The following is a 19850-nucleotide window of genomic DNA, read 5'->3' as shown; positions in this document are numbered from 1 at the left end:
AGTGAAGTAATAGTATTTAGTTTAAAGTTTATTTTGTTTTTTTTGGGTCAAAAAAGTTTATTTTGTTTATAATAAAATAGTAGTACTAAAAAAGGATGAATGGCGTAACGCAATCCCACACGTCGAGAGTGTAATAAAAAGCAAAGACATTTCTTCTCCTCTCTACGCAAATCATATCAATCAATCAAATATCTCTTGAATCTGCGTTAGCAAGCAACCACCCACCTCTCTTCCCGGCGACGACGAAGATCAACAACATCCATGGCGGTTTGTTCTTCTTCCTTTCCTTTCATATTTTGCTGTGATCCATTTTGTTTCTTTGGAAAAATTCGTAACGATTGCGTGTCATCAATTTGCTGCTAGTTCGTTGTTATTTTTTTCTGGATTCAAATTGATTTGTGTCTCTATCGGTGTTGATCCGTCTATGCAACTCTATTATTTTCAGAAATTTTGCAATATCTATATGTATTGTTTACGTGATCAAATTTTATTGCTAGCAGCCAAAAATTTCATCGCCAGTGATTTTTGTAAAGTGTTTTAGAACGATGGAATCATGGAATACATATTTGAGATATTTATCGGTGTTCCTTTTGTTGGATAAGCTTGGAATATAAGTTTCCTTTTCTTTATTGTGTTATGTTTATCTAAAAGATTAGGAATATGATTTTGTGATAATACTAATAGAATTAGGAGTTATCTAGTTCTATATATATGGAGATGCATATTGTGTTGCATAACATATTCACTACAAGAAAACATATTTTTTACGAGGGCAATATACGTTGTAACTTCGTCGTAAACGGGGTGTTACGACGAATGAACCGCGAAACACGTTTCGTCGTAAAACGCCCGTCGTAACCGACGTTTCGTCGTAAATGACTTGTTAAGTTTACGACGAAATATATTCCTCGTAAAGCGCAGGGCAGAGATTCGTCGTAAACGACACGTAAAATTTCGTGGTAAACTCCACGTAATGGATTCGATGTAAAGCACACGTAAACATTTTCGTTGTAACACCCTCGTAAATATTTCGATGTAAACTCCACGTAACATTTCGATGTAAAGACCACGTAAAATCTTCGATGTAAAAGACTCGTAATTATTTTCGACGGTAATCAGTTGTAAATGTTTACGTCGAGCCTACATCGACGTTTCGTTTTATAATATATTTTGAATATTATTTTTAACCTCAAATATATATATATATATAAATTTGAATTTATTTAAAATTCTGAATTTTAAATAATTTTAATTTTAAAACGAAATATGAAAATAAAAAACATTTATAAAAAAGCATTTAAAAGTCATAATATTTAAATTCATAATACAAACCGAAAATATTAAAAAAACTACATATCATCGAAGTAGTCGGTGGGGTTGCTCGGCTGTTGACGGGTTGGATCGGACTCTTGGGGATCTCGTACTGGCAACCCAAGAGCGGCTCGTCTCTGACTCAACATTCTCTGCATAACCGGGTTTCCCACGGCCATCACGTCTAGCAAATCCTCAAGAGAGTCTAAACGAACCTGCTGGCTATCCATTCGAGCTTTCATCTGAGAAGTCTCTTCATCCCGTCTCGAAGTGTATGACGAAGTTGCCCTTGCAACTTGGTTAACGGAGCCTATACCGACTATTCGGCCCTTCTTTCTAGGAGCCAGCTATAAAATTAAAACATATATTAATATAGTTATTAAAAATAATGAAAAAAAAATTTTAGTTGTACTACCTCTTCGAAGATTCGGTCGGCTTCTTCGGTGGACAATGTGACGGGTAATCCATCGGGAGACTCCTGAGTTAGTTGCGTCTCCCGTTCTTCAATCCGAGTAGCCACTGCTTGAGCGAGTTTCTCTGATGCAGGATCCACAAAAACTCCGTCGGATGTGGCGTGAGTCATCTTGAATAGGTCAGACAGAGATGGTAAGACTCCCGTCTTCTCCAACTACAAAAAAAAAATATTAAAAGTTATATTAATTGAATATTTTAAAATAAATATTTAAAAACAAAACTTACAACGTCTAGACGGATGCCTGCATGTGGTTTTTGGCCGGTTCTGTGAAGCATGGGCAAATTACCATCTTTATCCTTCGTTCTTCGAGAAGCCGAGCACGAATTGGCCTTTTTGATCGAAGACGGGTGCTTCCAATAGGCGATGAGGCCATCCCACACATCCGTCGTGAGCTCAGTGGGCTTTCCCTCATACCCGTCGAGCTCCCACTTGTCCTTCCAATCGGAGACTGTGTTGCAGAGGCGGATCTTTGCTTTTGCAACGAATTCCGCCTTCACCATCTCGGTGATTCCCAAAGACCAATGCCACTTTTGCTGAAACACAAAAAATTTGAAAAAATTACAATTAATAATAATATTTAAAAAATATATACATATTTAAAAGTTAAAATTTAATTAAATTTAAAAATCTTACCGCAAACATTTTAAACCACGTGATCTTAACGTGATTTGGAGTCTTGCTCCAGTTCGGATATGCCCCGTCGTAGTAACCCTTAATCGTTTTCGAAACGCTCCGGCCAACACGGTTATTAGCCCCAAACCTGAAAGGAAAACAATTTAACCGTTAGAAAATAAAAATATTTTAAATTTTTATGTAATAAAAATTAATAACTTACCAATAAGTTCCTCGGGGTCTATCGGGGTCTAGAACATCCAAACCCTCTCGTCCGGGCTGGGCAAGCAAATCCTCTACCGTATATCTCGCGAATGGGGCATATGAAGGCACACGCAAATCCGGATGAACTGCACCTTCTGGGACAGGCTCAGGTGCAGCCGCTGGAGGAGGAGGTGGAGGCATATGCGGTGGAGGCATTTGCGGTGGAGGCATCTGCGGTGGAGGAGGACTCCAAGCAACTCTCTGAGAAGGCTGAGAGTCTGGAACTGCGGTGGAGGATGATGGACCAGAAGACGATGGACCGGAAGAAGATGTACCGGAACCATCGTCGCCAAACAAATCTCTATAACTAGGTGCTCTGGATTTTCTTCTAGGAGCCATCTAAAAAAAATTAAAATAAATTTTATCAGTTACGACATAATAAAAATATTATTCCGTTACCTAACTAATCACCTAAACTAATTACCTAACTAATCACCTAAACTAATTCCGTTACCTAACTAATCACCTAAACTAATTTAAAAAAAAAAAAAAAGAGAGAGAAGAGAGAGTTTACCTTAGAGAGAGCAAAGGAATTTGGGAGGAATGAGCGAGGCAGCCTCGCTCTCGGCGTCCCCTTATATAGATTAGGATTCGTCGTAAAATCGACGTAAATTTACGACGAATTACCAGGCCCGCGTTTTTCCATTTACGACGAATTTACCAGGCCCGTGTTTTTTAATTTACGACGAAATTACCAGGCCCGTGTTTTTCGAGTTACGACGAAATTACCAGGCCCGCGTTTTTCCATTTACGACGAAATTACGACGCTTAACCCTAAACACCGAGAATGAAATCCCTAAACCCCAAAGTGACATATCATCTAACATCATATCTTATATCATACTACTTCTTACTCTTTCTTTTAGAAAATATTACAATAGAGAAATCCAACATTTGATACATATATTACATCACTCTAAATCGTTTTCGTTCTCATCACTATCATTACAATCATCATCGTCGCTTCTCTCGAACTCGTCTTCACGTGCTTCATCTGTCGCATCTTCGGGAATATCTTCATATTGAAAGTTTTGCGGGTCGATCAAAAGGATTTCATCAGTTGGTTGTTCTGGTACCTCAACTTCAGTGATAGCGTCTTCTTCTTGCAAGGGCGGTTCTTCTCCAACGACAATGCGTCCACGAGGTGTAACTTTGATAGCAGTTACCCAGTTTATCCCGGAAGTTCGAAGCCGAGGATAAGGAAGGAAGCTAACTTGCTCGGCTTGTGAAGCTAAAATGAAAGGCTCAAATTTGTTGTATCTTCTCCCAAAATTGACATCCACAACACCAAATTTGTTATACCGAATCCCTCGGTTCACAACAGGATCGAACCATTCACATTTGAAGAGGACGCATTTTAGCTTCAATAACCCCGGAAATTCCACTTCAATAATCTCCTGCAATATCCCGTAAAAGTCTGTTTCACCTTTCACACATATTCCGTAGTTACTCGTTGCCCGATGTCTCCCATACTCGTATGTGTGAAAGGTAAATCCTCGTGTGAAATACATAGGTGATGTGGTGACCTTTGCAACTGGACCTTGAACCAATTCATGAAACCATACGGGATAATAAGGATCGTCATAATCAACCTGCAAAAAACATATATATATTCTTAAACACTTACTTAATTAATATAATAGTATGAGATATATTACCTGTGATTTTAACCACTTGACAAAGTGCTTATCTTTACGTGTATCCACATCAGTTGCAGATATTCCTGGTATTGCTTCTTCAACTTGAGATACAAACATCCTGCAAATTGAACAAATAATCAAATCATACATAATTAACTTCAATTCATATAATTAACATTCACAAAAAAATTTACCTTTCAAAGTAACGGGTCATTGCATCCTCGCAGTTGAGCAGAATATAAGTGTGGGCACTATGTTTATCTTCTTCACATGACCACCATACTTCTTTCGTTTTACCACCAAACCGTCCAATTTCGCAGAAAATGTCAGGAACACCATCAATTGGATATGATGTCGGTACTCCACCATCATCATATCTTCTAGGAACTCTTTTTCTCGTACGAACAGTTGGAGCAAAGTAGTATGATGTGAAGTTAGATGTTTCGGCTGTCAAACTCCCTGCAACTATTGAACCTTCTACCTTTGCAAGATTTCTTGCTTTCCCCTTCAAATGTTTCATCTGTCGCTCATACGGATACATCCATCCGTTGTGAACAGGTCCACGAAGCAATGCTTCATACGGTAGGTGGACAACTAGATGCTCCATGACGTCAAAAAATGAAGGAGGAAATATCTTCTCCAGGTTGCACAATATGATCGGAATGTTCTGATGAAGTTGTTCGATGACTTCTTCTTTGAACGTACGTGTGCTAAGATCTCTGAAAAATGCTCCGATGGCTGTATATTTTAAAAGGAATCAAATTAATAACATTTCGTAACATAGGTATATATATAAATTTATAATTACCTGCAAGTGCTTCGTGGACATTTGCTGGAAGGAGCTCGGCAAAAGCAAATGGAAGCAGTCGTTGCATAAACACATGACAATCATGACTTTTCATTCCGGAGAACTTTTGACCTCGTTCAATACATCTTGACATATTTGAAACATAACCATCAGGAAACTTAACTTCCGATGCAACCCAGTCAAACAAGGTTGTTTTCGCTGCTGATGACAACCGGAAGATGGGAACAGGAACGTTTCCATTGCTCTTGATATGTAACTCACTTCTTGAGCAAATATCAGGTAAGTCCATCCTTGACTTTTTGTTATCTTTTGTCTTCCCAGGGACGTTAAGTAATGTATTCATGATGTTCTCAAAAAAGTTCTTCTCGATATGCATGACATCCAGATTGTGGCGTAAGAGAAGATCCTTCCAATACGGTAGCTCCCAAAATATACTCTTCTTATGCCAATTGTGAGATACACCATACCCATCAGGCATATTTCCAGGAACATGCCAATTTCCTCCAACCTTAACTGTTTCCTGAGCTCCGTAATAATCAATGTCCGCTTCGATCTGCTGGCCGGTGAGATATGGAGGAGGACTGTCTCTGACAATTTTTTTGTGTCGAAACAATGTCTTGTTTCTTCTGTACGGATGGGCAAGTGGAAGAAACCGACGATGACAATCAAACCAACAACTCTTCCTACCATTCTTCAGTTGAAAAGCATCCGTGGATCCAAGACAATACGGACAAGATAATCTTCCATGTGTTGTCCAGCCAGACAACATCCCATAAGCAGGGAAATCACTTATCGTCCACATCAGAACTGCTCGCATCGTAAAATTGGTTTTCAAGGAACAATCGTACGTCCTCACCCCTTCTGACCACAATTGCTTTAGCTCTTCTATCAACGGTTGAAGAAAAACATCAAGAGACCGTTTTGGATGCTTCGGCCCTGGGATTAATATGGTCAAAAATAGAAATTCTTGTTCCATGCACATATCCGGCGGTAAATTATACGGCGTAAGAATGACTGGCCACAAAGAATATTGTCTACCAGACATTCCAAATGGACTAAATCCATCGGTGCATAACCCAAGATAGACATTCCGAATATTTGTAGCAAAATCTCCGTGTACCTTGTTGAAATGTTTCCACGCTCTTGCGTCTGATGGATGTGCAACCTCACCATCTCTCTGGACATGTTCGGCATGCCACCTCATCGACGCAGCAGTCCTCTCAGATTGATATAATCTTTTCAATCTGTCTGTAATTGGTAGGTACCACATCCTTTGGTACGGTACCCTATTCCTCCCACGGCCTTGCGGTTTGAATCGTGGTTTTTTGCAGAATCGACACTCTTCTAACTTGTCATCTTCCTTCCAGTAGATCATGCAGTTGTCGATGCAAACATCAATCATCTCCGAGGGTAACCCAAGACTATAAACCAATTTCTGAATCTCATAATAAGATTCAGCAGACACGTTGTCTTCTGGCAAATACTCTTTAAACAACTCCGCCCATGCATCCATGCAATTCTCAGGTAAATTATGATCCGTTTTAATATTCATCATCCTAGCTGCTAGAGACAATTTAGAGAGACCTTCTCTACAACCAGTGTAGATTGGTTGATTTGCAGCATCTAGCATTTCATAAAACTTTTTGCATCCAAATTAGGTTCTTCTACATTTCCAGTTCCATCTGCTATTGTTGTAGTTGTTTCTAAAAATGCATCACTAATCATATCTTGAACCCTATCATGATCTACCATCTGCTCCTCTTGATGATAATTATATTCATTATGCACATGATTCGGTTCTTCATTATGATGAGCATCCTCAAAATTAGCATTACTACTACTAGCTTCATTTCCCCCATAACCCTCTCCATGTTGATACCAAATGTAATACTGTGGTGTAAATCCTCTGTTTACTAAATGATTCCATACAGTTTCACTACGTGCAAATTTCGAATTTTTGCATTTTGAACAGGGGCAGAACATCTTACCGCTTTCCTGCGTGATCGGTGTACAGCCCGCCTGGTGCATGAATGTCTCTAGCCCGTTCAGAAATGCATTCGTCACTCTCCCGTCGGAATCTTTGTGCAAATACATCCAACTTCGTAACTCGTAAATACTACCGCCACCGACCATTTTTTCTACTATTTTTTTTTAAATTTTTTTTTTTTCCGTTTGTGTCTTGTGAGGAAGAGAGTTGTGTGTTGTGAGGAAGAGAGTTGTGGGAAATGACATATATATAGAGAAATTTTCGAGTTGGGTAGTTGAAATATAACAACGATTTTACAAGGGAAAGTTTACATGGATTTTACATAGTTTTTTTACAACGACTTTACAACGAAACTCGATAAGTTTTTCACCTAAATATAACGGTAACATGATTCGTTGTAATATCGATGTAAAATTTCATTTTCGACGTACTTACGTCGTAATATTACATGGCGTTTACGACGAAATTTGGTTTCGTCGTAATTGCGTTGTTACCCCACCAATTACTATTTCTAAAACAACGATAAGGAACCTGTGTCGTTCGTCTGTCTGCCAATTCAGTGGAACGACAAGGAGAAAGTGGACGGAAGTGCAGCTGGTTTGTACTTGAGAGGAACCTTTGACGATGGTCGGAGGTTTCACTCAAGTATAAACCAACTTCACTTCCCTCCATTTTCTCCTTATCGCTCTACTGAATTGGCAGACAGACGAATGACTCATGTTCGTTATCGTTATCTTCGAAATAGTAATTGGTGGTTCGAGAAGAAGAGAGTTGTGTGTTGTGAGGAAGAGAGTTGTGTGTTGTGAGGAAGAGAGTTGTGGGAAATGACATATATATAGAGAAATATGGTAAGTTTTACATGGATTTTACATGGAAAATTTACAACGCGTTTACAACGAACTTAGGTAAGTTAAAGCACTTTCAATACACGTTTTCACCTTTATGTAACGGTAACATGATTCGTTGTAATGTCGATGTAACGTTTACAACTATTTTGCATTCCACGTACTTTCGTCGTAAACTTACATTAACTTTACGACGAATACATTTCGTCGTAAATTACCATCGAGTTTACGACGAAGTCATGTCGCGTCGTAATTGCGTTGTAAAGCTTATGTAAATTTACGAGGAAATAATTTCCTCGTAAAATGCCGTTGTTACTGCTACGTTTTCTTGTAGTGATTGTGATTTGAGATTCTTGAGCTTGTGATTGATTGAATAAGAGAGGGACTTCTTATTAACATTGTGACTCTATCAAGGTTGTGATTCTATATTTGGTATCAGAGCCATTACATAGAAGCTTGAAAGTTACAGACATCAATCATGAGTGAAGTTAAAGATGAGATCGTGCTGCACAAAGAAAAGGGACCTGCGTCGATAAAATTTCCGATGTTAACCACTTCAAACTATACTGTCTGGTCTATGAGAATGAAGATAGCACTTAAAGTTAGCGAGGTATGGGAAACGATTGATCCGGGAATCAAAGATGAGAAGAAAAATAACATGGCAATTGCATTCCTGTTCCAATCTATACCAGAAGCGTTGATCTTACAAGTGGGCGAGTTGGATACAGCCAAAGCCGTATGGGAAGCAATAAAAGCTAGACATGTTGGAGCTGAGAGAGTAAAAGAAGCTAGGTTACAAACCTTAATGGCGGAATTCGATAGACTTAAGATGAAAGACGAAGACACCATTGATGCATTTGTTGGAAGAATGTCGGAGATAACCTCAAAATCTGCCTCACTTGGAGAAATCATTGATGAACCTAAAGTTGTAAAGAAGTTTCTTAAAAGCTTACCCCGAAGAAAATACATCCACATTGTGGCTTCGTTAGAACAAGTTCTTGACCTCAATGCAACCAGCTTTGAGGATATAGTAGGGAGATTAAAAGCTTATGAAGAACGAGTAGGAGAGGAAGATGAAGAACTTCAAGATGATAAGAGCAAACTGCTCTACTCCAATACAGAGAACGATCAGTATGGGGGACGAGGAGGTCGAGGACGTGGAGGTCGATACAACTCGCGCGGGGGACGAGGTCGTGGTAGGTATAGCAACTTTCAGCAGCAGCGGGAAGCATATCGACAAGGATCTGGTCGTGACATCTCACACATTACCTGTTTTAAGTGCGATAGACTTGGTCATTACGCCAACGACTGTCCGGATAAGTTGCTTAAACTACAAGAGACCACCGAGAAGGAGAAGAAAGATGATGAAACTCAAGAAGCTGATGAGTTGATGATGCATGAGGTAGTCTATCTCAATGAAGAGAAGGTAAATCCAAGTATTTTCGAATCTGACCATGATAACCAAGACTTATGGTATCTTGATAACGGAGCAAGCAACCATATGAGTGGAAACCGAACCTTTTTCATCTCGATTAATGAAAATATAACTGGAAAAGTACGGTTTGGGGACGACTCACGAGTTGATATCAAAGGGAAAGGCTCCATCCGGTTTGTGTTCGCAGGAGGCGCTAAGAAAATTCTAAACGACGTGTACTATATCCCAGCCTTAAAGAGTAATATTGTGAGTTTAGGGCAAGCTACGGAAGTTGGTTGTGAGATACGAATGAAAGGGAACACACTAATGCTATATGATCGCTCTGGACATCTTATGATCGAGACCATACGTTCCAGAAACCGTCTGTACAAAGTCACTTTACAAACAGATAATATCCGATGCTTGCAAATAAAATCAAGTGAATCTTCTAAGTGGCATGCCCGCCTTGGCCATGTTAATACTGAGACAATGAAGATGATGATAAATAAAGAGCTTGTCACCGGCATCCCAAAGATCGTGGTCGAAAAAGAAACATGTGCATCATGCTTACTTGGAAAGCAAAGTAGACAGCCATTCCCTCTGAAGACGCAATATCGAGCAAGTCAACTTCTAGAACTCATCCATGGTGACCTTTGTGGACCCATTACTCCTACTACACCAGGGCAAAAACGGTATGTCTTTGTCCTCATCGATGATTGCTCCCGGTATATGTGGACTGTCCTGATGAAAGAAAAGAGTGAAGCCTTTGAAAGCTTCAAGCGATTTAAGGTAATGGTTGAGCAAGAAACAAAAGGAGTAATTCAAACTCTAAGAACAGACAGAGGAGGTGAATTCACTTCACATGAGTTCGATGATTTTTGCAAGAAAAACGGTATAAAGAGACATCTTACAGCACCTTGGTCTCCTCAACAGAACGGTGTCGTCGAGAGGAGAAATCGTACTTTACTAGAGATGACCAGAAGCATATTAAAGCATATGGATGTTCCAAATTACTTGTGGGGTGAGGCAGTACGTCATGCTACTTATTTGATCAACCGACTTGCGACTAGATCACTTGATGAGAAGACACCGTATGAAGTTTTTCGTGATAAGAAACCAAACCTCAATCATTTGAGGGTTTTCGGTTGCGTGTGCTATGCAGCGTCTGAGAAGACTGGGAGAAGAAAACTTGACGATCGCTCCCGATGCTTGGTACATCTCGGTATAGAACCTGGAACGAAGGCCTATCGACTCTTGGAGCCGCTAAACAAGAAAATTATAGTGAACCGTGATGTGATTTTTACTGAAGACGTGAGATGGAAGTGGAATACAGAGAAACAAAGAGGTAATGACAGACCTAGTGACGTTGAATTTGACATGAGAGGCTTTCTTGAGACGCAAGGTACGAACAAAGGCGGAACAGAGGAAGACGATAACGAAAATACTGAAACAGAGGATAATAATGGTGATGAAACAGAGGAAGAGCAACCTCAGGCTCAACCAAGACGATCAACAAGAGTAAGCAACAAACCCGCCTACTTAGACGACTACGCTCTTCTTCTTGCTGATGCTGAGCTCGCATGCGAGCAACTTCTTATGACTATCAACGATGAACCATGGAGTTTCTCTGAGGCAAAAGAGCTACAAGTCTGGCTCGATGCTTGCAGGGATGAGATAACTTCGATTGAGAAGAATAATACTTGGATCCTTGTTGACCTGCCTATAGGAGTAAAACCAATTGGATTGAAGTGGGTCTTTAAGATAAAACGGAATGCTGATGGGAGCATTATTAAATACAAAGCACGTCTCGTAGCCAAAGGATATGTTCAGAAGCACGGAATTGATTATGATGAAGTATTTGCTCCAGTTGCCCGAGTAGAAACAATTCGTCTTATCATTGCATTGGCCGCTGCATCCAGTTGGGAGATACATCATCTTGACGTAAAGACTGCATTCTTGCATGGTGAACTAAAAGAAGATGTATTCGTTAATCAACCTGAAGGTTTTGAGGTAACAGGGCAGGAAGGAAGAGTGTACAAGTTAAGAAAAGCCTTGTATGGTCTAAAGCAAGCTCATAGAGCATGGAATGTTAAGTTAAATAAAATTCTTGTCGGTCTGAACTTCCATCGTTGCTCCAAGGAACCATCTCTCTATAGAAGACAAGATAAAACAAGTTTGTTAATCGTGGTGGTGTATGTAGACGATTTGCTCGTGACGGGTTCATCTTTGTCGACTATTGTTAAGTTTAAAGAAAGTATGGCGATTGAGTTTGATATGAGTGATCTTGGGAAGCTGACATATTATTTGGGGATTGAGGTATATCAGTTTGATGGAGGTATAACTCTGAGGCAGAGTCGGTATGCGATGAAACTACTTGAAGAAAGTGGTATGGGTGCGTGCAATTCAAGTCATATACCTATGGACTTTAATGTTAGGTTATCAAAGGCACCAGCTGAAAAGGCCATTGATGAGACAGAATACAGAAGAAACATAGGGTGTCTCCGTTACCTACTACACACGCGTCCGGATTTGAACTTCAGTGTTGGTTTGTTGAGTCGTTATATGCAAGAACCAAAGGAGTCACATGGCGCAGCTCTAAAGCAGATACTAAGATATATAAAAGGAACTATGTCTCTTGGTATTATATTTACGAGGTCTTCAAAACTAGAAGTCGTAGGGTTTAGCGATAGCTCACATAATGTTGATGAAGACGACGGAAAGAGTACAACAGGGCATGTATTTTACCTTGATGATGGTCCAATCACGTGGTCTTCACAGAAGCAAGAGATTGTTGCTCTGTCGTCTTGCGAGGCAGAGTTTATGGCTGCCACGGAAGCAGCGAAGCAGGCGATATGGTTGCAAGAGCTCCTTGGCGAGGTCATGGGAAAGACTTGCGAGAAAGTGAAACTAAAGGTAGACAACAAATCTGCAATTGCACTTACGAAGAATCCTGTCTTTCATGGCCGAAGCAAACATATTCATCGAAGATTCCATTTCATTCGCGAGTGTGTTGAAAAGGAACAGATTGTAGTGGAGCATGTACCTGGCATTGAACAGAGAGCTGACATACTCACTAAATCGTTAGGGAGAACAAAGTTTGTGGAGATGAGAAACTTGATTGGCGTCAAGAACGTGAATGAAAATGAGCTCAAGCTTATGGGGGAGAATGTTGGATAAGCTTGGAATATAAGTTTCCTTTTCTTTATTGTGTTATGTTTATCTAAAAGATTAGGAATATGATTTTGTGATAATACTAATAGAATTAGGAGTTATGTAGTTCTATATATATGGAGATGCATATTGTGTTGCGTAACATATTGTGATTTGAGATTCTTGAGCTTGTGATTGATTGAATAAGAGAGGGACTTCTTATTAACATTGTGACTCTATCAAGGTTGTGATTCTATACCTTTTGCGTATTTGTGAGGTTTTTTTTTGGGGGGTAATTTAGTGAAAGATGAGAATGGAACAATGTTTAAATAAAGCAGCTAACTTCATTTACATATGTTTTTTTTTCAGAAACATATAAAAGCTGATTTAACCCTGGATCATATTCAACTCCGTTATGTTGTTGTTCTCTGCGTTTATTCTGTTGAATGAAAAATGACAGTTTATTTCCCGTAGATCAATGTGTTTACTATAATAGTATGGTCCTGTGACAATTTAGACTTATTTGAGCTGGTCTAGTGGTTTTTTTTTTTTATTGTTTTCGTTATCCTGTGATTCATGGTGATACAGATAAGGTCAGTAAAAGTTGGCAATCTCTCCTCAGGAGCAACAGAGCACAACATCAAAGAGTTCTTCTCTTTTTCTGGTGAAGTTGAAAACATTGACATCCAAGGGTTAGTGTTTGCCAATTGCTTTTTTACTTTTTTTATTACTTTTGTTCTTTGAGATAGTGATGGTGAAATGAAAGCCATTCGAAAGGAACCAATGTTTTCTTTTGACTCTGAGCTTCTTTTGTTTGCTTTCATGTTTTAAACTAGCAGTGGCGAGCATAGTGCTTATGTCACATTCAAAGATCCTCAAGGAGCTGAGACCGCTGTGCTCTTATCAGTGGGTTATTCCCTTTAAACATTCTTCCACTTATCATAATATAGTATATGTACTAAAAACTAGTGATGTTTTTTCAGGGTGCAAGTATTGCCGATCAATCAGTGACCATTGAGTTGGCTCCTAACTACACCCCACCTGCTGCCCCTCATGCTGTAAGTTTTTTTTCCTTTTACTTAATAGGAACCAAAAAAGCATTTCCATTGATATGATTACTAATCATTGATTATTTGTAAAAACATACAAAAATGTAAAACCTCTCAAATCTGTGATTGGTAGATATATTAAGCGAGTTGATCGTCAACACTCTTTAGAAAACAGCGGAGTGTCTAATAAGAAATCATGTTTAAATTCGTGTTATTTCCCAGGAAACACAGAGCGGTGGCGGAGGCGCCGCAGAAGGCGTTGTCCAGAAGGCAGAAGATGTTGTGAGCAGCATGTTAGCAAAGGGTTTCATCCTCGGGAAAGACGCTGTTGGCAAAGCAAAAGCTTTCGATGAGAAACTCGGTTTCACTTCAACCGCAACCGCAGGAGTTGCTTCCATAGACCAAAAGATCGGTCTAAGCCAAAAATTCACAGCTGGTACAACCTTGGTGAACGACAAGATCAAAGAGGTGGACCAAAGCCTCCATGTTTCAGAGAGGACCAAGTCTGCATATGCTTCGGCTGAACAGACAGTGAGCAGCGCAGGAAACGCCGTTATGAAAAACCGTTATGTGCTAACCGGTGTGAGCTGGGCCGCAGGAGCGTTCAGCAGAGTTGCTAAAGCTGCTGGAGAGGTTAGTCAGAAAACAAAAGAAAAGGTTGAAGCTGAGCACCCGCCACAACCGTCACAGTCTCAGGAGCAATTACCTGAAGGGTATGCTCCCATTCATTCGTCTGAATACTCCAAGAAATAAATCTCTTTCTTGTTGGTTTCTTTGGTATGTTATAACATAAAAAGCTAAGCTTGGAACTTGTCTATATATATATTCAATAATCTAAACAGTTATACATAGAAATAAATGTAAAGACAGAAATCAAATTAACCCGTTCAGACCAGTTTCAATCATAGAGGGATCAGTAACTCAGTTTCCAAATGCAAGATGAGTTTGACCGGTCCGTTGCATACTCTAACTCCGGCGATAGATTCAGAGAAAGATCAAGTTTCGAAAGCGCAGATCTCAAATAGTTCAAGAGGGTTCGATATCGGGAGTTTTTCTTCTTCAGTACTTGAATGTAAGCGTGTAAGCCAAGCCATATCACTTCTTCTCTACACAGTTTAAGAACTGGTCTGAAACTAGAACCAGTGTTGATTCTGTGCGTCCTTCTATTTATGAGTTTAAACATGTACCTATAAGGTGGAAGAAAATCAAGAACGCAAGATTATATTACTGAACATAAACCAAGATGCTCATAAACATAGGATAGAGTTTTATTCCATACCTGATAGATCTTGTGATGAATTTGGACAAAGTTTGAGGATGAAGCTTCCAAAACCGAGCCAACTCGTAGACATAACAGTGAAACTTCATTGCAGCTAAGAGAAAGATCTGATAGATGTTTAACCTCACGATTGCTCCCGAGTTGATGTTCGAGTCAAAGAGAATGGGATGACATTTGGGGACCAAGAAGTAACACAATTTATGCCGAAGATTTCCAAGTGGTTTATTCTGCCAGGCTACCGAAAAGGTTGAGCTTATATGGCCATTCAAGTACCTGTTTCCATAAATTTGAATAGCAAAATTAATCTCGAAACAAAGGATGAGGAAACAGAGCCAGACATGTATACAGGAGAATGAGGCAAACCTTGTGTAGTCAACTTGAACTTCGAATGTACGGGAATTGATAAGCAAACCCGTCCATCTTATAAAAGAAACTTCATTACCACCCACATACATCCTGTTAGAAGAAGAACTCTGTGATTCTTCATCATCTTCGAAGTTTATGCAGAACTTCTTGTCGTTCATGACGCAGTTGTACTCTGGAAACCCTTGCTTCAACCTCTGATAGAATCTAGTGGCCTGATCTCTTGAGGTAGACACAAAGAGGTAGTCATCGATAAATCTCAGTAACTTATAGCTTGGGGGAGTGATTAGCTCTTTCTCTCCATTGCATTCTGTAGCAGACGCATCTCTAGAGGATTCCTCGAGGAACGGGTAGATCAAAGTAGTCTCGAGATGCCCGTAGTAAAAACAGCATAACAAAGATGACAGTCTATGTCCCTGAGGTATTCCTGCTGTTTGCACATAGAAGTTTTTATCTATTTGCAGCATGTTGTTCTTTAGCATGTTGTTTATCCAAAGCATGATATCGTTTTTCCTCACTCGATGGTTTTCTCCCTGAAACAAAGGACCAAAAACCATAACACTGATAAGGAAATAACAAAAGGGGACTATAAAACCTCTAAGAAATGTGATCTCTAAAGACTTTTCACCGGTCCAGTAGTTTTGTGTTTTACCCTCTAGAACCTATCATCCTGTTCTCTCATTCAAGGTTTTAGCTTAAAATGCAAGACAACCCGAAGCCTTTCCATCTACATAATACTATGCAATGAACTATAAACTTGTTTCTGATTCACTTTGATCTATCATCATATAACCACAATATGTTTTCCACACTAGGCTTACACAAATGTTGAATAAATAATCCACAAATCCAAGATATAGGGTATAAACCATAGAGTTTTAGCATAACAAAAAGAATCATACCTGATCAACAATGATACTTTGCAGAGCATTATATGGAACAGTTGATGTGAATCTTGAAACGGTAGCATTCTTATCAGTCGAGACTAGTATATTGTTTACCCAATGTGATCTCTTCCCGCAGCTGATCAACCTACATCTTTTTAAGATATGTTCATCTTCCAGGACACATTGTACGACATCAAGTAGCTTACCCTGGTCGACGGAATCAAATGCTTTGAAAACATCCGCAACCACAAAGAACAAAGGAGGAAGTTCCCCAGATTGACTCCTCAAATGTTTCAGATACGGGCCTAGGTTTCTGTAGAAATCATCATGGTCAAAAACAGATGACCCGAGGACATCTGGTTCTTTCAGCTGAATGTCCTTCAAAACGGCATGCGTATCACGAAGAGATTCCAACCTTGACGAGGAACTAAAATCTAACAGCATCCTCACACCGTTTGCCTTTGGTAGAAACCTAAACTTCGATAACCCCAGATTTTTCCTTCTGCTTTCAGCTTCAGCATTGTCCACTTGGGCATATCCATCAAGGTTTTTGCTAATTTCTTTGCTTATTAACCTTTCCCAGTTGCACTTCCGGTAATAATAGATGTTCAGCCGCCCATCTTGCCTTTCAGTGGCGTAGAAGTTGAAGTTCACCAATTTCTTGACAATCTCTAAGAAAAGCCAAGATATCCATTTCGTGCACAACATCTGCTGTGTACTTCTAACGGACATGATAGTTTCATTCTGGAGTGCATGTCCGTTGACCATACAGCACAACTGTTTACTGGAAAATAATGAGAAATCTGATAGTTTCACTCCATGCAAAAATTGAGTCACGGTGCATTTCTCATTTCTTCGGCGTGAAACAAACCAGGCTATGTTTCTCCTAAGCACTCTCATCTGATGACTGGTCCCAAGCAAACCTTCTGGAATAATGTACTTACAGATGGCCCAAATAAAGGAAACTACTTGGTCTTTTGTGCAATACAGCCTCCCTTCTTCGACATTTTGACGACTGGTTTTGCCCTTCTCTGAATTTGATCTGTGAGGCAGCTTATCTGAGTTTTGCCTCCAGGAACTCTGTAATAGAAGACATGTTTGTCAATCCAAAGGTCAGTTGTTAGACATGTCTAGCAACTGTGTTGATTTTTCCTTTTCTACATTCTTTCGCTGTTCATATTCCCAACACAATATCTTTGAGGTAATAAACTCCAAAGAAATTTATTTTGAAAACAGAAAAAATATCAACCTGAGAAGTCGCATTTGCTGACTTCAACGCATCCTCTTGTGGCAAGAGAACAGGACAGTGTTTGTCTAGTAACGTTTTCAAACGAGAGGACTTTGTTTTTCCAATTAGACTTTTTAGAGACTTGAGCAGCGAATGATACCTGCAGGACAAGAATGTCAGTCAAGGAATGAATAAAAAAAAAAAAAACTTAGGAAAATAAATGCATAACTTACAAGCAAATAGATCCACTGGGACAATTGCCTTTGCCATGAGATGGCGCTGCGGACCAAGCACTTACTTCACCAAATATATGGTTCATCAGGGACTTTGAATCAGAGCAGTTGGCTCTTAATGTTTTTAAAATGTCTGTATATCATAAGGAATCATAAACAATGGAGAGGAACTGTATAGAGAAGAGTCATAGAACATGTTCAAACCGCTGAAGGATACGATTTGGTGGTATAACTGAAACCGTTTCCGAGTTGGAAAACTTGAAATGTTTATTACTTGTCACCTGTTTAGCCTACAAAAATAAGTGGTTACATCTTCAGAAGGCAATAACAGGTTTTCAAATTTGAAGGTGATAAAAGTGTCATAAACTATAGAAAAATTCCCCGTCAAATTCTCGAAGCTGGGGAAAATTCAAGAGCAATTTATACTCGTCTATTTAGTAATGTTAAGTCAGTAAAGTAAAAACAAATGCATTTGCTACTTGACGAATGATTGGGTTTTTGGTTACCTGCTTTGTGACACTTATACTGATTTGCAGATTCCTTCCATCATCTTCATTCCCAGTTGAGGCTTCACCATTTGTACAAGAAGTTACACAAGGTATCTCATCGTCAACTTTTAGGCAATTGACCTTTCTCTGCTTTCGTCGGCGCTTAAGATACAATCTGGAACGCTTTCTAGGTTTCTCCTCTCTATGCTCGCCTACTACATCCACGGAAACTATGGACGTAACAGCTGCAGACTCATCCTTAGGACAGTCATTGACAGTAGAAGAAACCCGCTGCCTTTTCTTTGATGGTTCCAGGCTCTCGTCCATCTTTCTTTCGTTGTTGTGGACTGACAAGGTCTCTATACCATGAAAAATGGAAATTCTACCAAGTTAGTATGAACTAGAATCAGAAAGTGATAAGAGATGACTAATAAATCGACAAAAGAGCAATCACAACGTATTCAGAGAACCTACAAGTGGAAGTATTACAAGAGAACCAAAAGAAAATATCTGATTCGAGTTATGAAAGTTTAGTACTGAGACTTACCCTTTTGAGTGATACATAGAGGAGGTCCTGACACTTGCTGGTGTTTCTTTCCTAGAAAAGGTAAGAAAATCGACGTGTGTTGTAGTAGATAAACCATTAAATCAGAACCGATCTACACACAAGAAAACTTGGATATTAACGACTCCAAAAACTCGAAAGCTGGAAGTTAATCATCAAAAAAGTTTAACAACAAACCCGGCTGAGAAGAAACTCCCAAGAAGAAGTTGTCAACAACTCCAAAACAGGGCTAGACTGATCATACTGAGAAAAAAAAAAGATAAAAGACAAGAGAAACCATTAATCACATCAATCAAATTTGAATGTCTTCAAAGAAAATTAGCAACACCCAAGGGCCAGAACAGCATATGACAACGATACTCCGCGAGTGATTGAAGAGTGGTGATGTAAGAGCTAGATCAAAAGAGTACACTGAGGTTGAGAACGAAGAAGAAGAGTTCACCTTGTCATATCTTGCACATATCACATTTCCACAATCACATCCAGGGTCCATCTTTTCAATAATCTTCTCGACAATCTGAAAAACTTAATTTGAGCCAAAAACGTTCATACAAGTAGCTATCAGCTATGTCTTAAAATTTCTTAAACTAATTAAAGTGTTATGTTTTCAAATCAGTAACACAATACAAAACAAGAAACATAGAGCCATCAACGTTCTTACAAGTAGCTATATCTTATAATCTCTCAAACTAAGAACTAAAAAGCAATACGCAGTACAGTGAGACGCAGAACCTTACATCTCTCTGTGACCCCCACGACGTCGGCGAGAACCTCGGCGGCGGAGGGGCTTGTTCGTGGAGTACAACGAAGCATCGGTGAAGAAGTTTACGGTAGTGGATTGGGTCATCGGGACGCAGCAGAAACGACGCTTTATCGCCGCTGCAACCGAGACAACCTTGGCCCCGGCATCGACACTTCTCCGGCTGGATACTCCGGGGAGTAATCAGATCTATTATCGAGTCCTTTAAATTCTTGGCTCTTTCTCCGAACGACCTCCATAGAATCTCCGGCACATTACGCCTAGGTTTCCGCGCCATTTCGCCTTCCGAGAGAGAGAGAGAGAGAGAGAGAGAGAGGAGTGAAGGAGCTTCGGGAATGGAGTCTGATGGTGTGAAAAAGGCGCGGAACTATAAACCGCGATTCACTAACTAGCCACAAACGCAAGTTTAAACGGCCAGCTAACCGCAAAAGGTAGGTGGGTGAACCGATGGCTTTTAATTTATTCAACCGGTTCTGTTGTTAATTTCGTCAA

The 19850-nt window shown here is 39.7% G+C and overlaps 3 protein-coding genes across 9 annotated transcripts; 1 reads left to right on the top strand and 2 right to left on the bottom strand.

Annotated features, from left to right (window-relative positions):
* The first annotated feature begins 45 nt into the window (after positions 1-45).
* LOC103846288 (binding partner of ACD11 1) lies at positions 46-14460 on the top strand. Of its 4 annotated transcripts, none has more exons than XM_009123189.3 (5): positions 46-267; positions 13095-13198; positions 13346-13412; positions 13490-13564; positions 13778-14460. In XM_009123189.3, exons 1-5 carry the CDS (start codon positions 262-264, stop codon positions 14306-14308), a joined length of 783 nt encoding a protein of 260 aa, XP_009121437.1. In that variant the 5' UTR covers positions 46-261; the 3' UTR covers positions 14309-14460. The 4 variants fall into 4 exon arrangements, with proteins under 4 accessions (XP_009121437.1, XP_009121436.1, XP_009121435.1 ...); XM_009123188.3 differs by having other exon boundaries at positions 13343-13412; XM_009123187.2 differs by lacking the exon at positions 46-267 and having other exon boundaries at positions 13068-13198.
* LOC117128878 lies at positions 3477-5353 on the bottom strand. Its single transcript, XM_033281520.1, has 3 exons — positions 4497-5353; positions 4321-4420; positions 3477-4254 (listed from the first exon to the last, which is right to left on the bottom strand). The coding sequence occupies exons 1-3, from the start codon at positions 4907-4909 to the stop codon at positions 3574-3576; spliced, it is 1194 nt and encodes a 397-aa protein (XP_033137411.1). The 5' UTR covers positions 4910-5353; the 3' UTR covers positions 3477-3573.
* LOC103846289 (telomerase reverse transcriptase) lies at positions 14354-19690 on the bottom strand. Of its 4 annotated transcripts, none has more exons than XM_033281506.1 (12): positions 19336-19690; positions 19041-19115; positions 18776-18841; positions 18581-18692; positions 18052-18398; positions 17763-17835; positions 17546-17678; positions 17334-17472; positions 16100-17164; positions 15198-15730; positions 14835-15107; positions 14354-14742 (listed from the first exon to the last, which is right to left on the bottom strand). In XM_033281506.1, exons 1-12 carry the CDS (start codon positions 19633-19635, stop codon positions 14469-14471), a joined length of 3390 nt encoding a protein of 1129 aa, XP_033137397.1. In that variant the 5' UTR covers positions 19636-19690; the 3' UTR covers positions 14354-14468. The 4 variants fall into 4 exon arrangements, with proteins under 4 accessions (XP_033137397.1, XP_009121438.2, XP_033137398.1 ...); XM_009123190.3 differs by having other exon boundaries at positions 18052-18392; XM_033281507.1 differs by lacking the exon at positions 19041-19115.
* Positions 19691-19850: the final 160 nt, after the last annotated feature.

This window comes from Brassica rapa, chromosome A10, assembly GCF_000309985.2.
Source record: "Brassica rapa cultivar Chiifu-401-42 chromosome A10, CAAS_Brap_v3.01, whole genome shotgun sequence".
Lineage (NCBI taxonomy): Eukaryota > Viridiplantae > Streptophyta > Magnoliopsida > Brassicales > Brassicaceae > Brassica > Brassica rapa.
The sequence above is the reverse complement of the archived record's forward strand: the minus strand, read 5'-3'. Positions and strand labels throughout refer to the sequence as shown.

What these genes read in the sequence shown, in the direction of transcription:
- LOC117128878 (XM_033281520.1), bottom strand. Translation starts at nt 4,909, where the DNA reads ATGGAGCATCTAGTTGTCCACCTACCGTATGAAGCATTGCTTCGTGGA. An exon ending in ATGACCCGTTACTTTGAAAG is followed by an intron (nt 4,421 to 4,496) that starts GTAAATTTTTTT and finishes TTCAATTTGCAG; the next exon opens with GATGTTTGTATCTCAAGTTG. An exon ending in TCAAGTGGTTAAAATCACAG is followed by an intron (nt 4,255 to 4,320) that starts GTAATATATCTC and finishes TGTTTTTTGCAG; the next exon opens with GTTGATTATGACGATCCTTA.
- LOC103846288 (XM_009123186.2), top strand. Translation starts at nt 13,083, where the DNA reads ATGGTGATACAGATAAGGTCAGTAAAAGTTGGCAATCTCTCCTCAGGA. An exon ending in GAAAACATTGACATCCAAGG is followed by an intron (nt 13,199 to 13,342) that starts GTTAGTGTTTGC and finishes GTTTTAAACTAG; the next exon opens with CAGTGGCGAGCATAGTGCTT. An exon ending in CACCTGCTGCCCCTCATGCT is followed by an intron (nt 13,565 to 13,777) that starts GTAAGTTTTTTT and finishes GTTATTTCCCAG; the next exon opens with GAAACACAGAGCGGTGGCGG.
- LOC103846289 (XM_033281506.1), bottom strand. Translation starts at nt 19,635, where the DNA reads ATGGCGCGGAAACCTAGGCGTAATGTGCCGGAGATTCTATGGAGGTCG. An exon ending in TTCAGTTATACCACCAAATC is followed by an intron (nt 17,679 to 17,762) that starts GTATCCTTCAGC and finishes TATGATATACAG; the next exon opens with ACATTTTAAAAACATTAAGA. An exon ending in TTCATCACAAGATCTATCAG is followed by an intron (nt 14,743 to 14,834) that starts GTATGGAATAAA and finishes TCCACCTTATAG; the next exon opens with GTACATGTTTAAACTCATAA.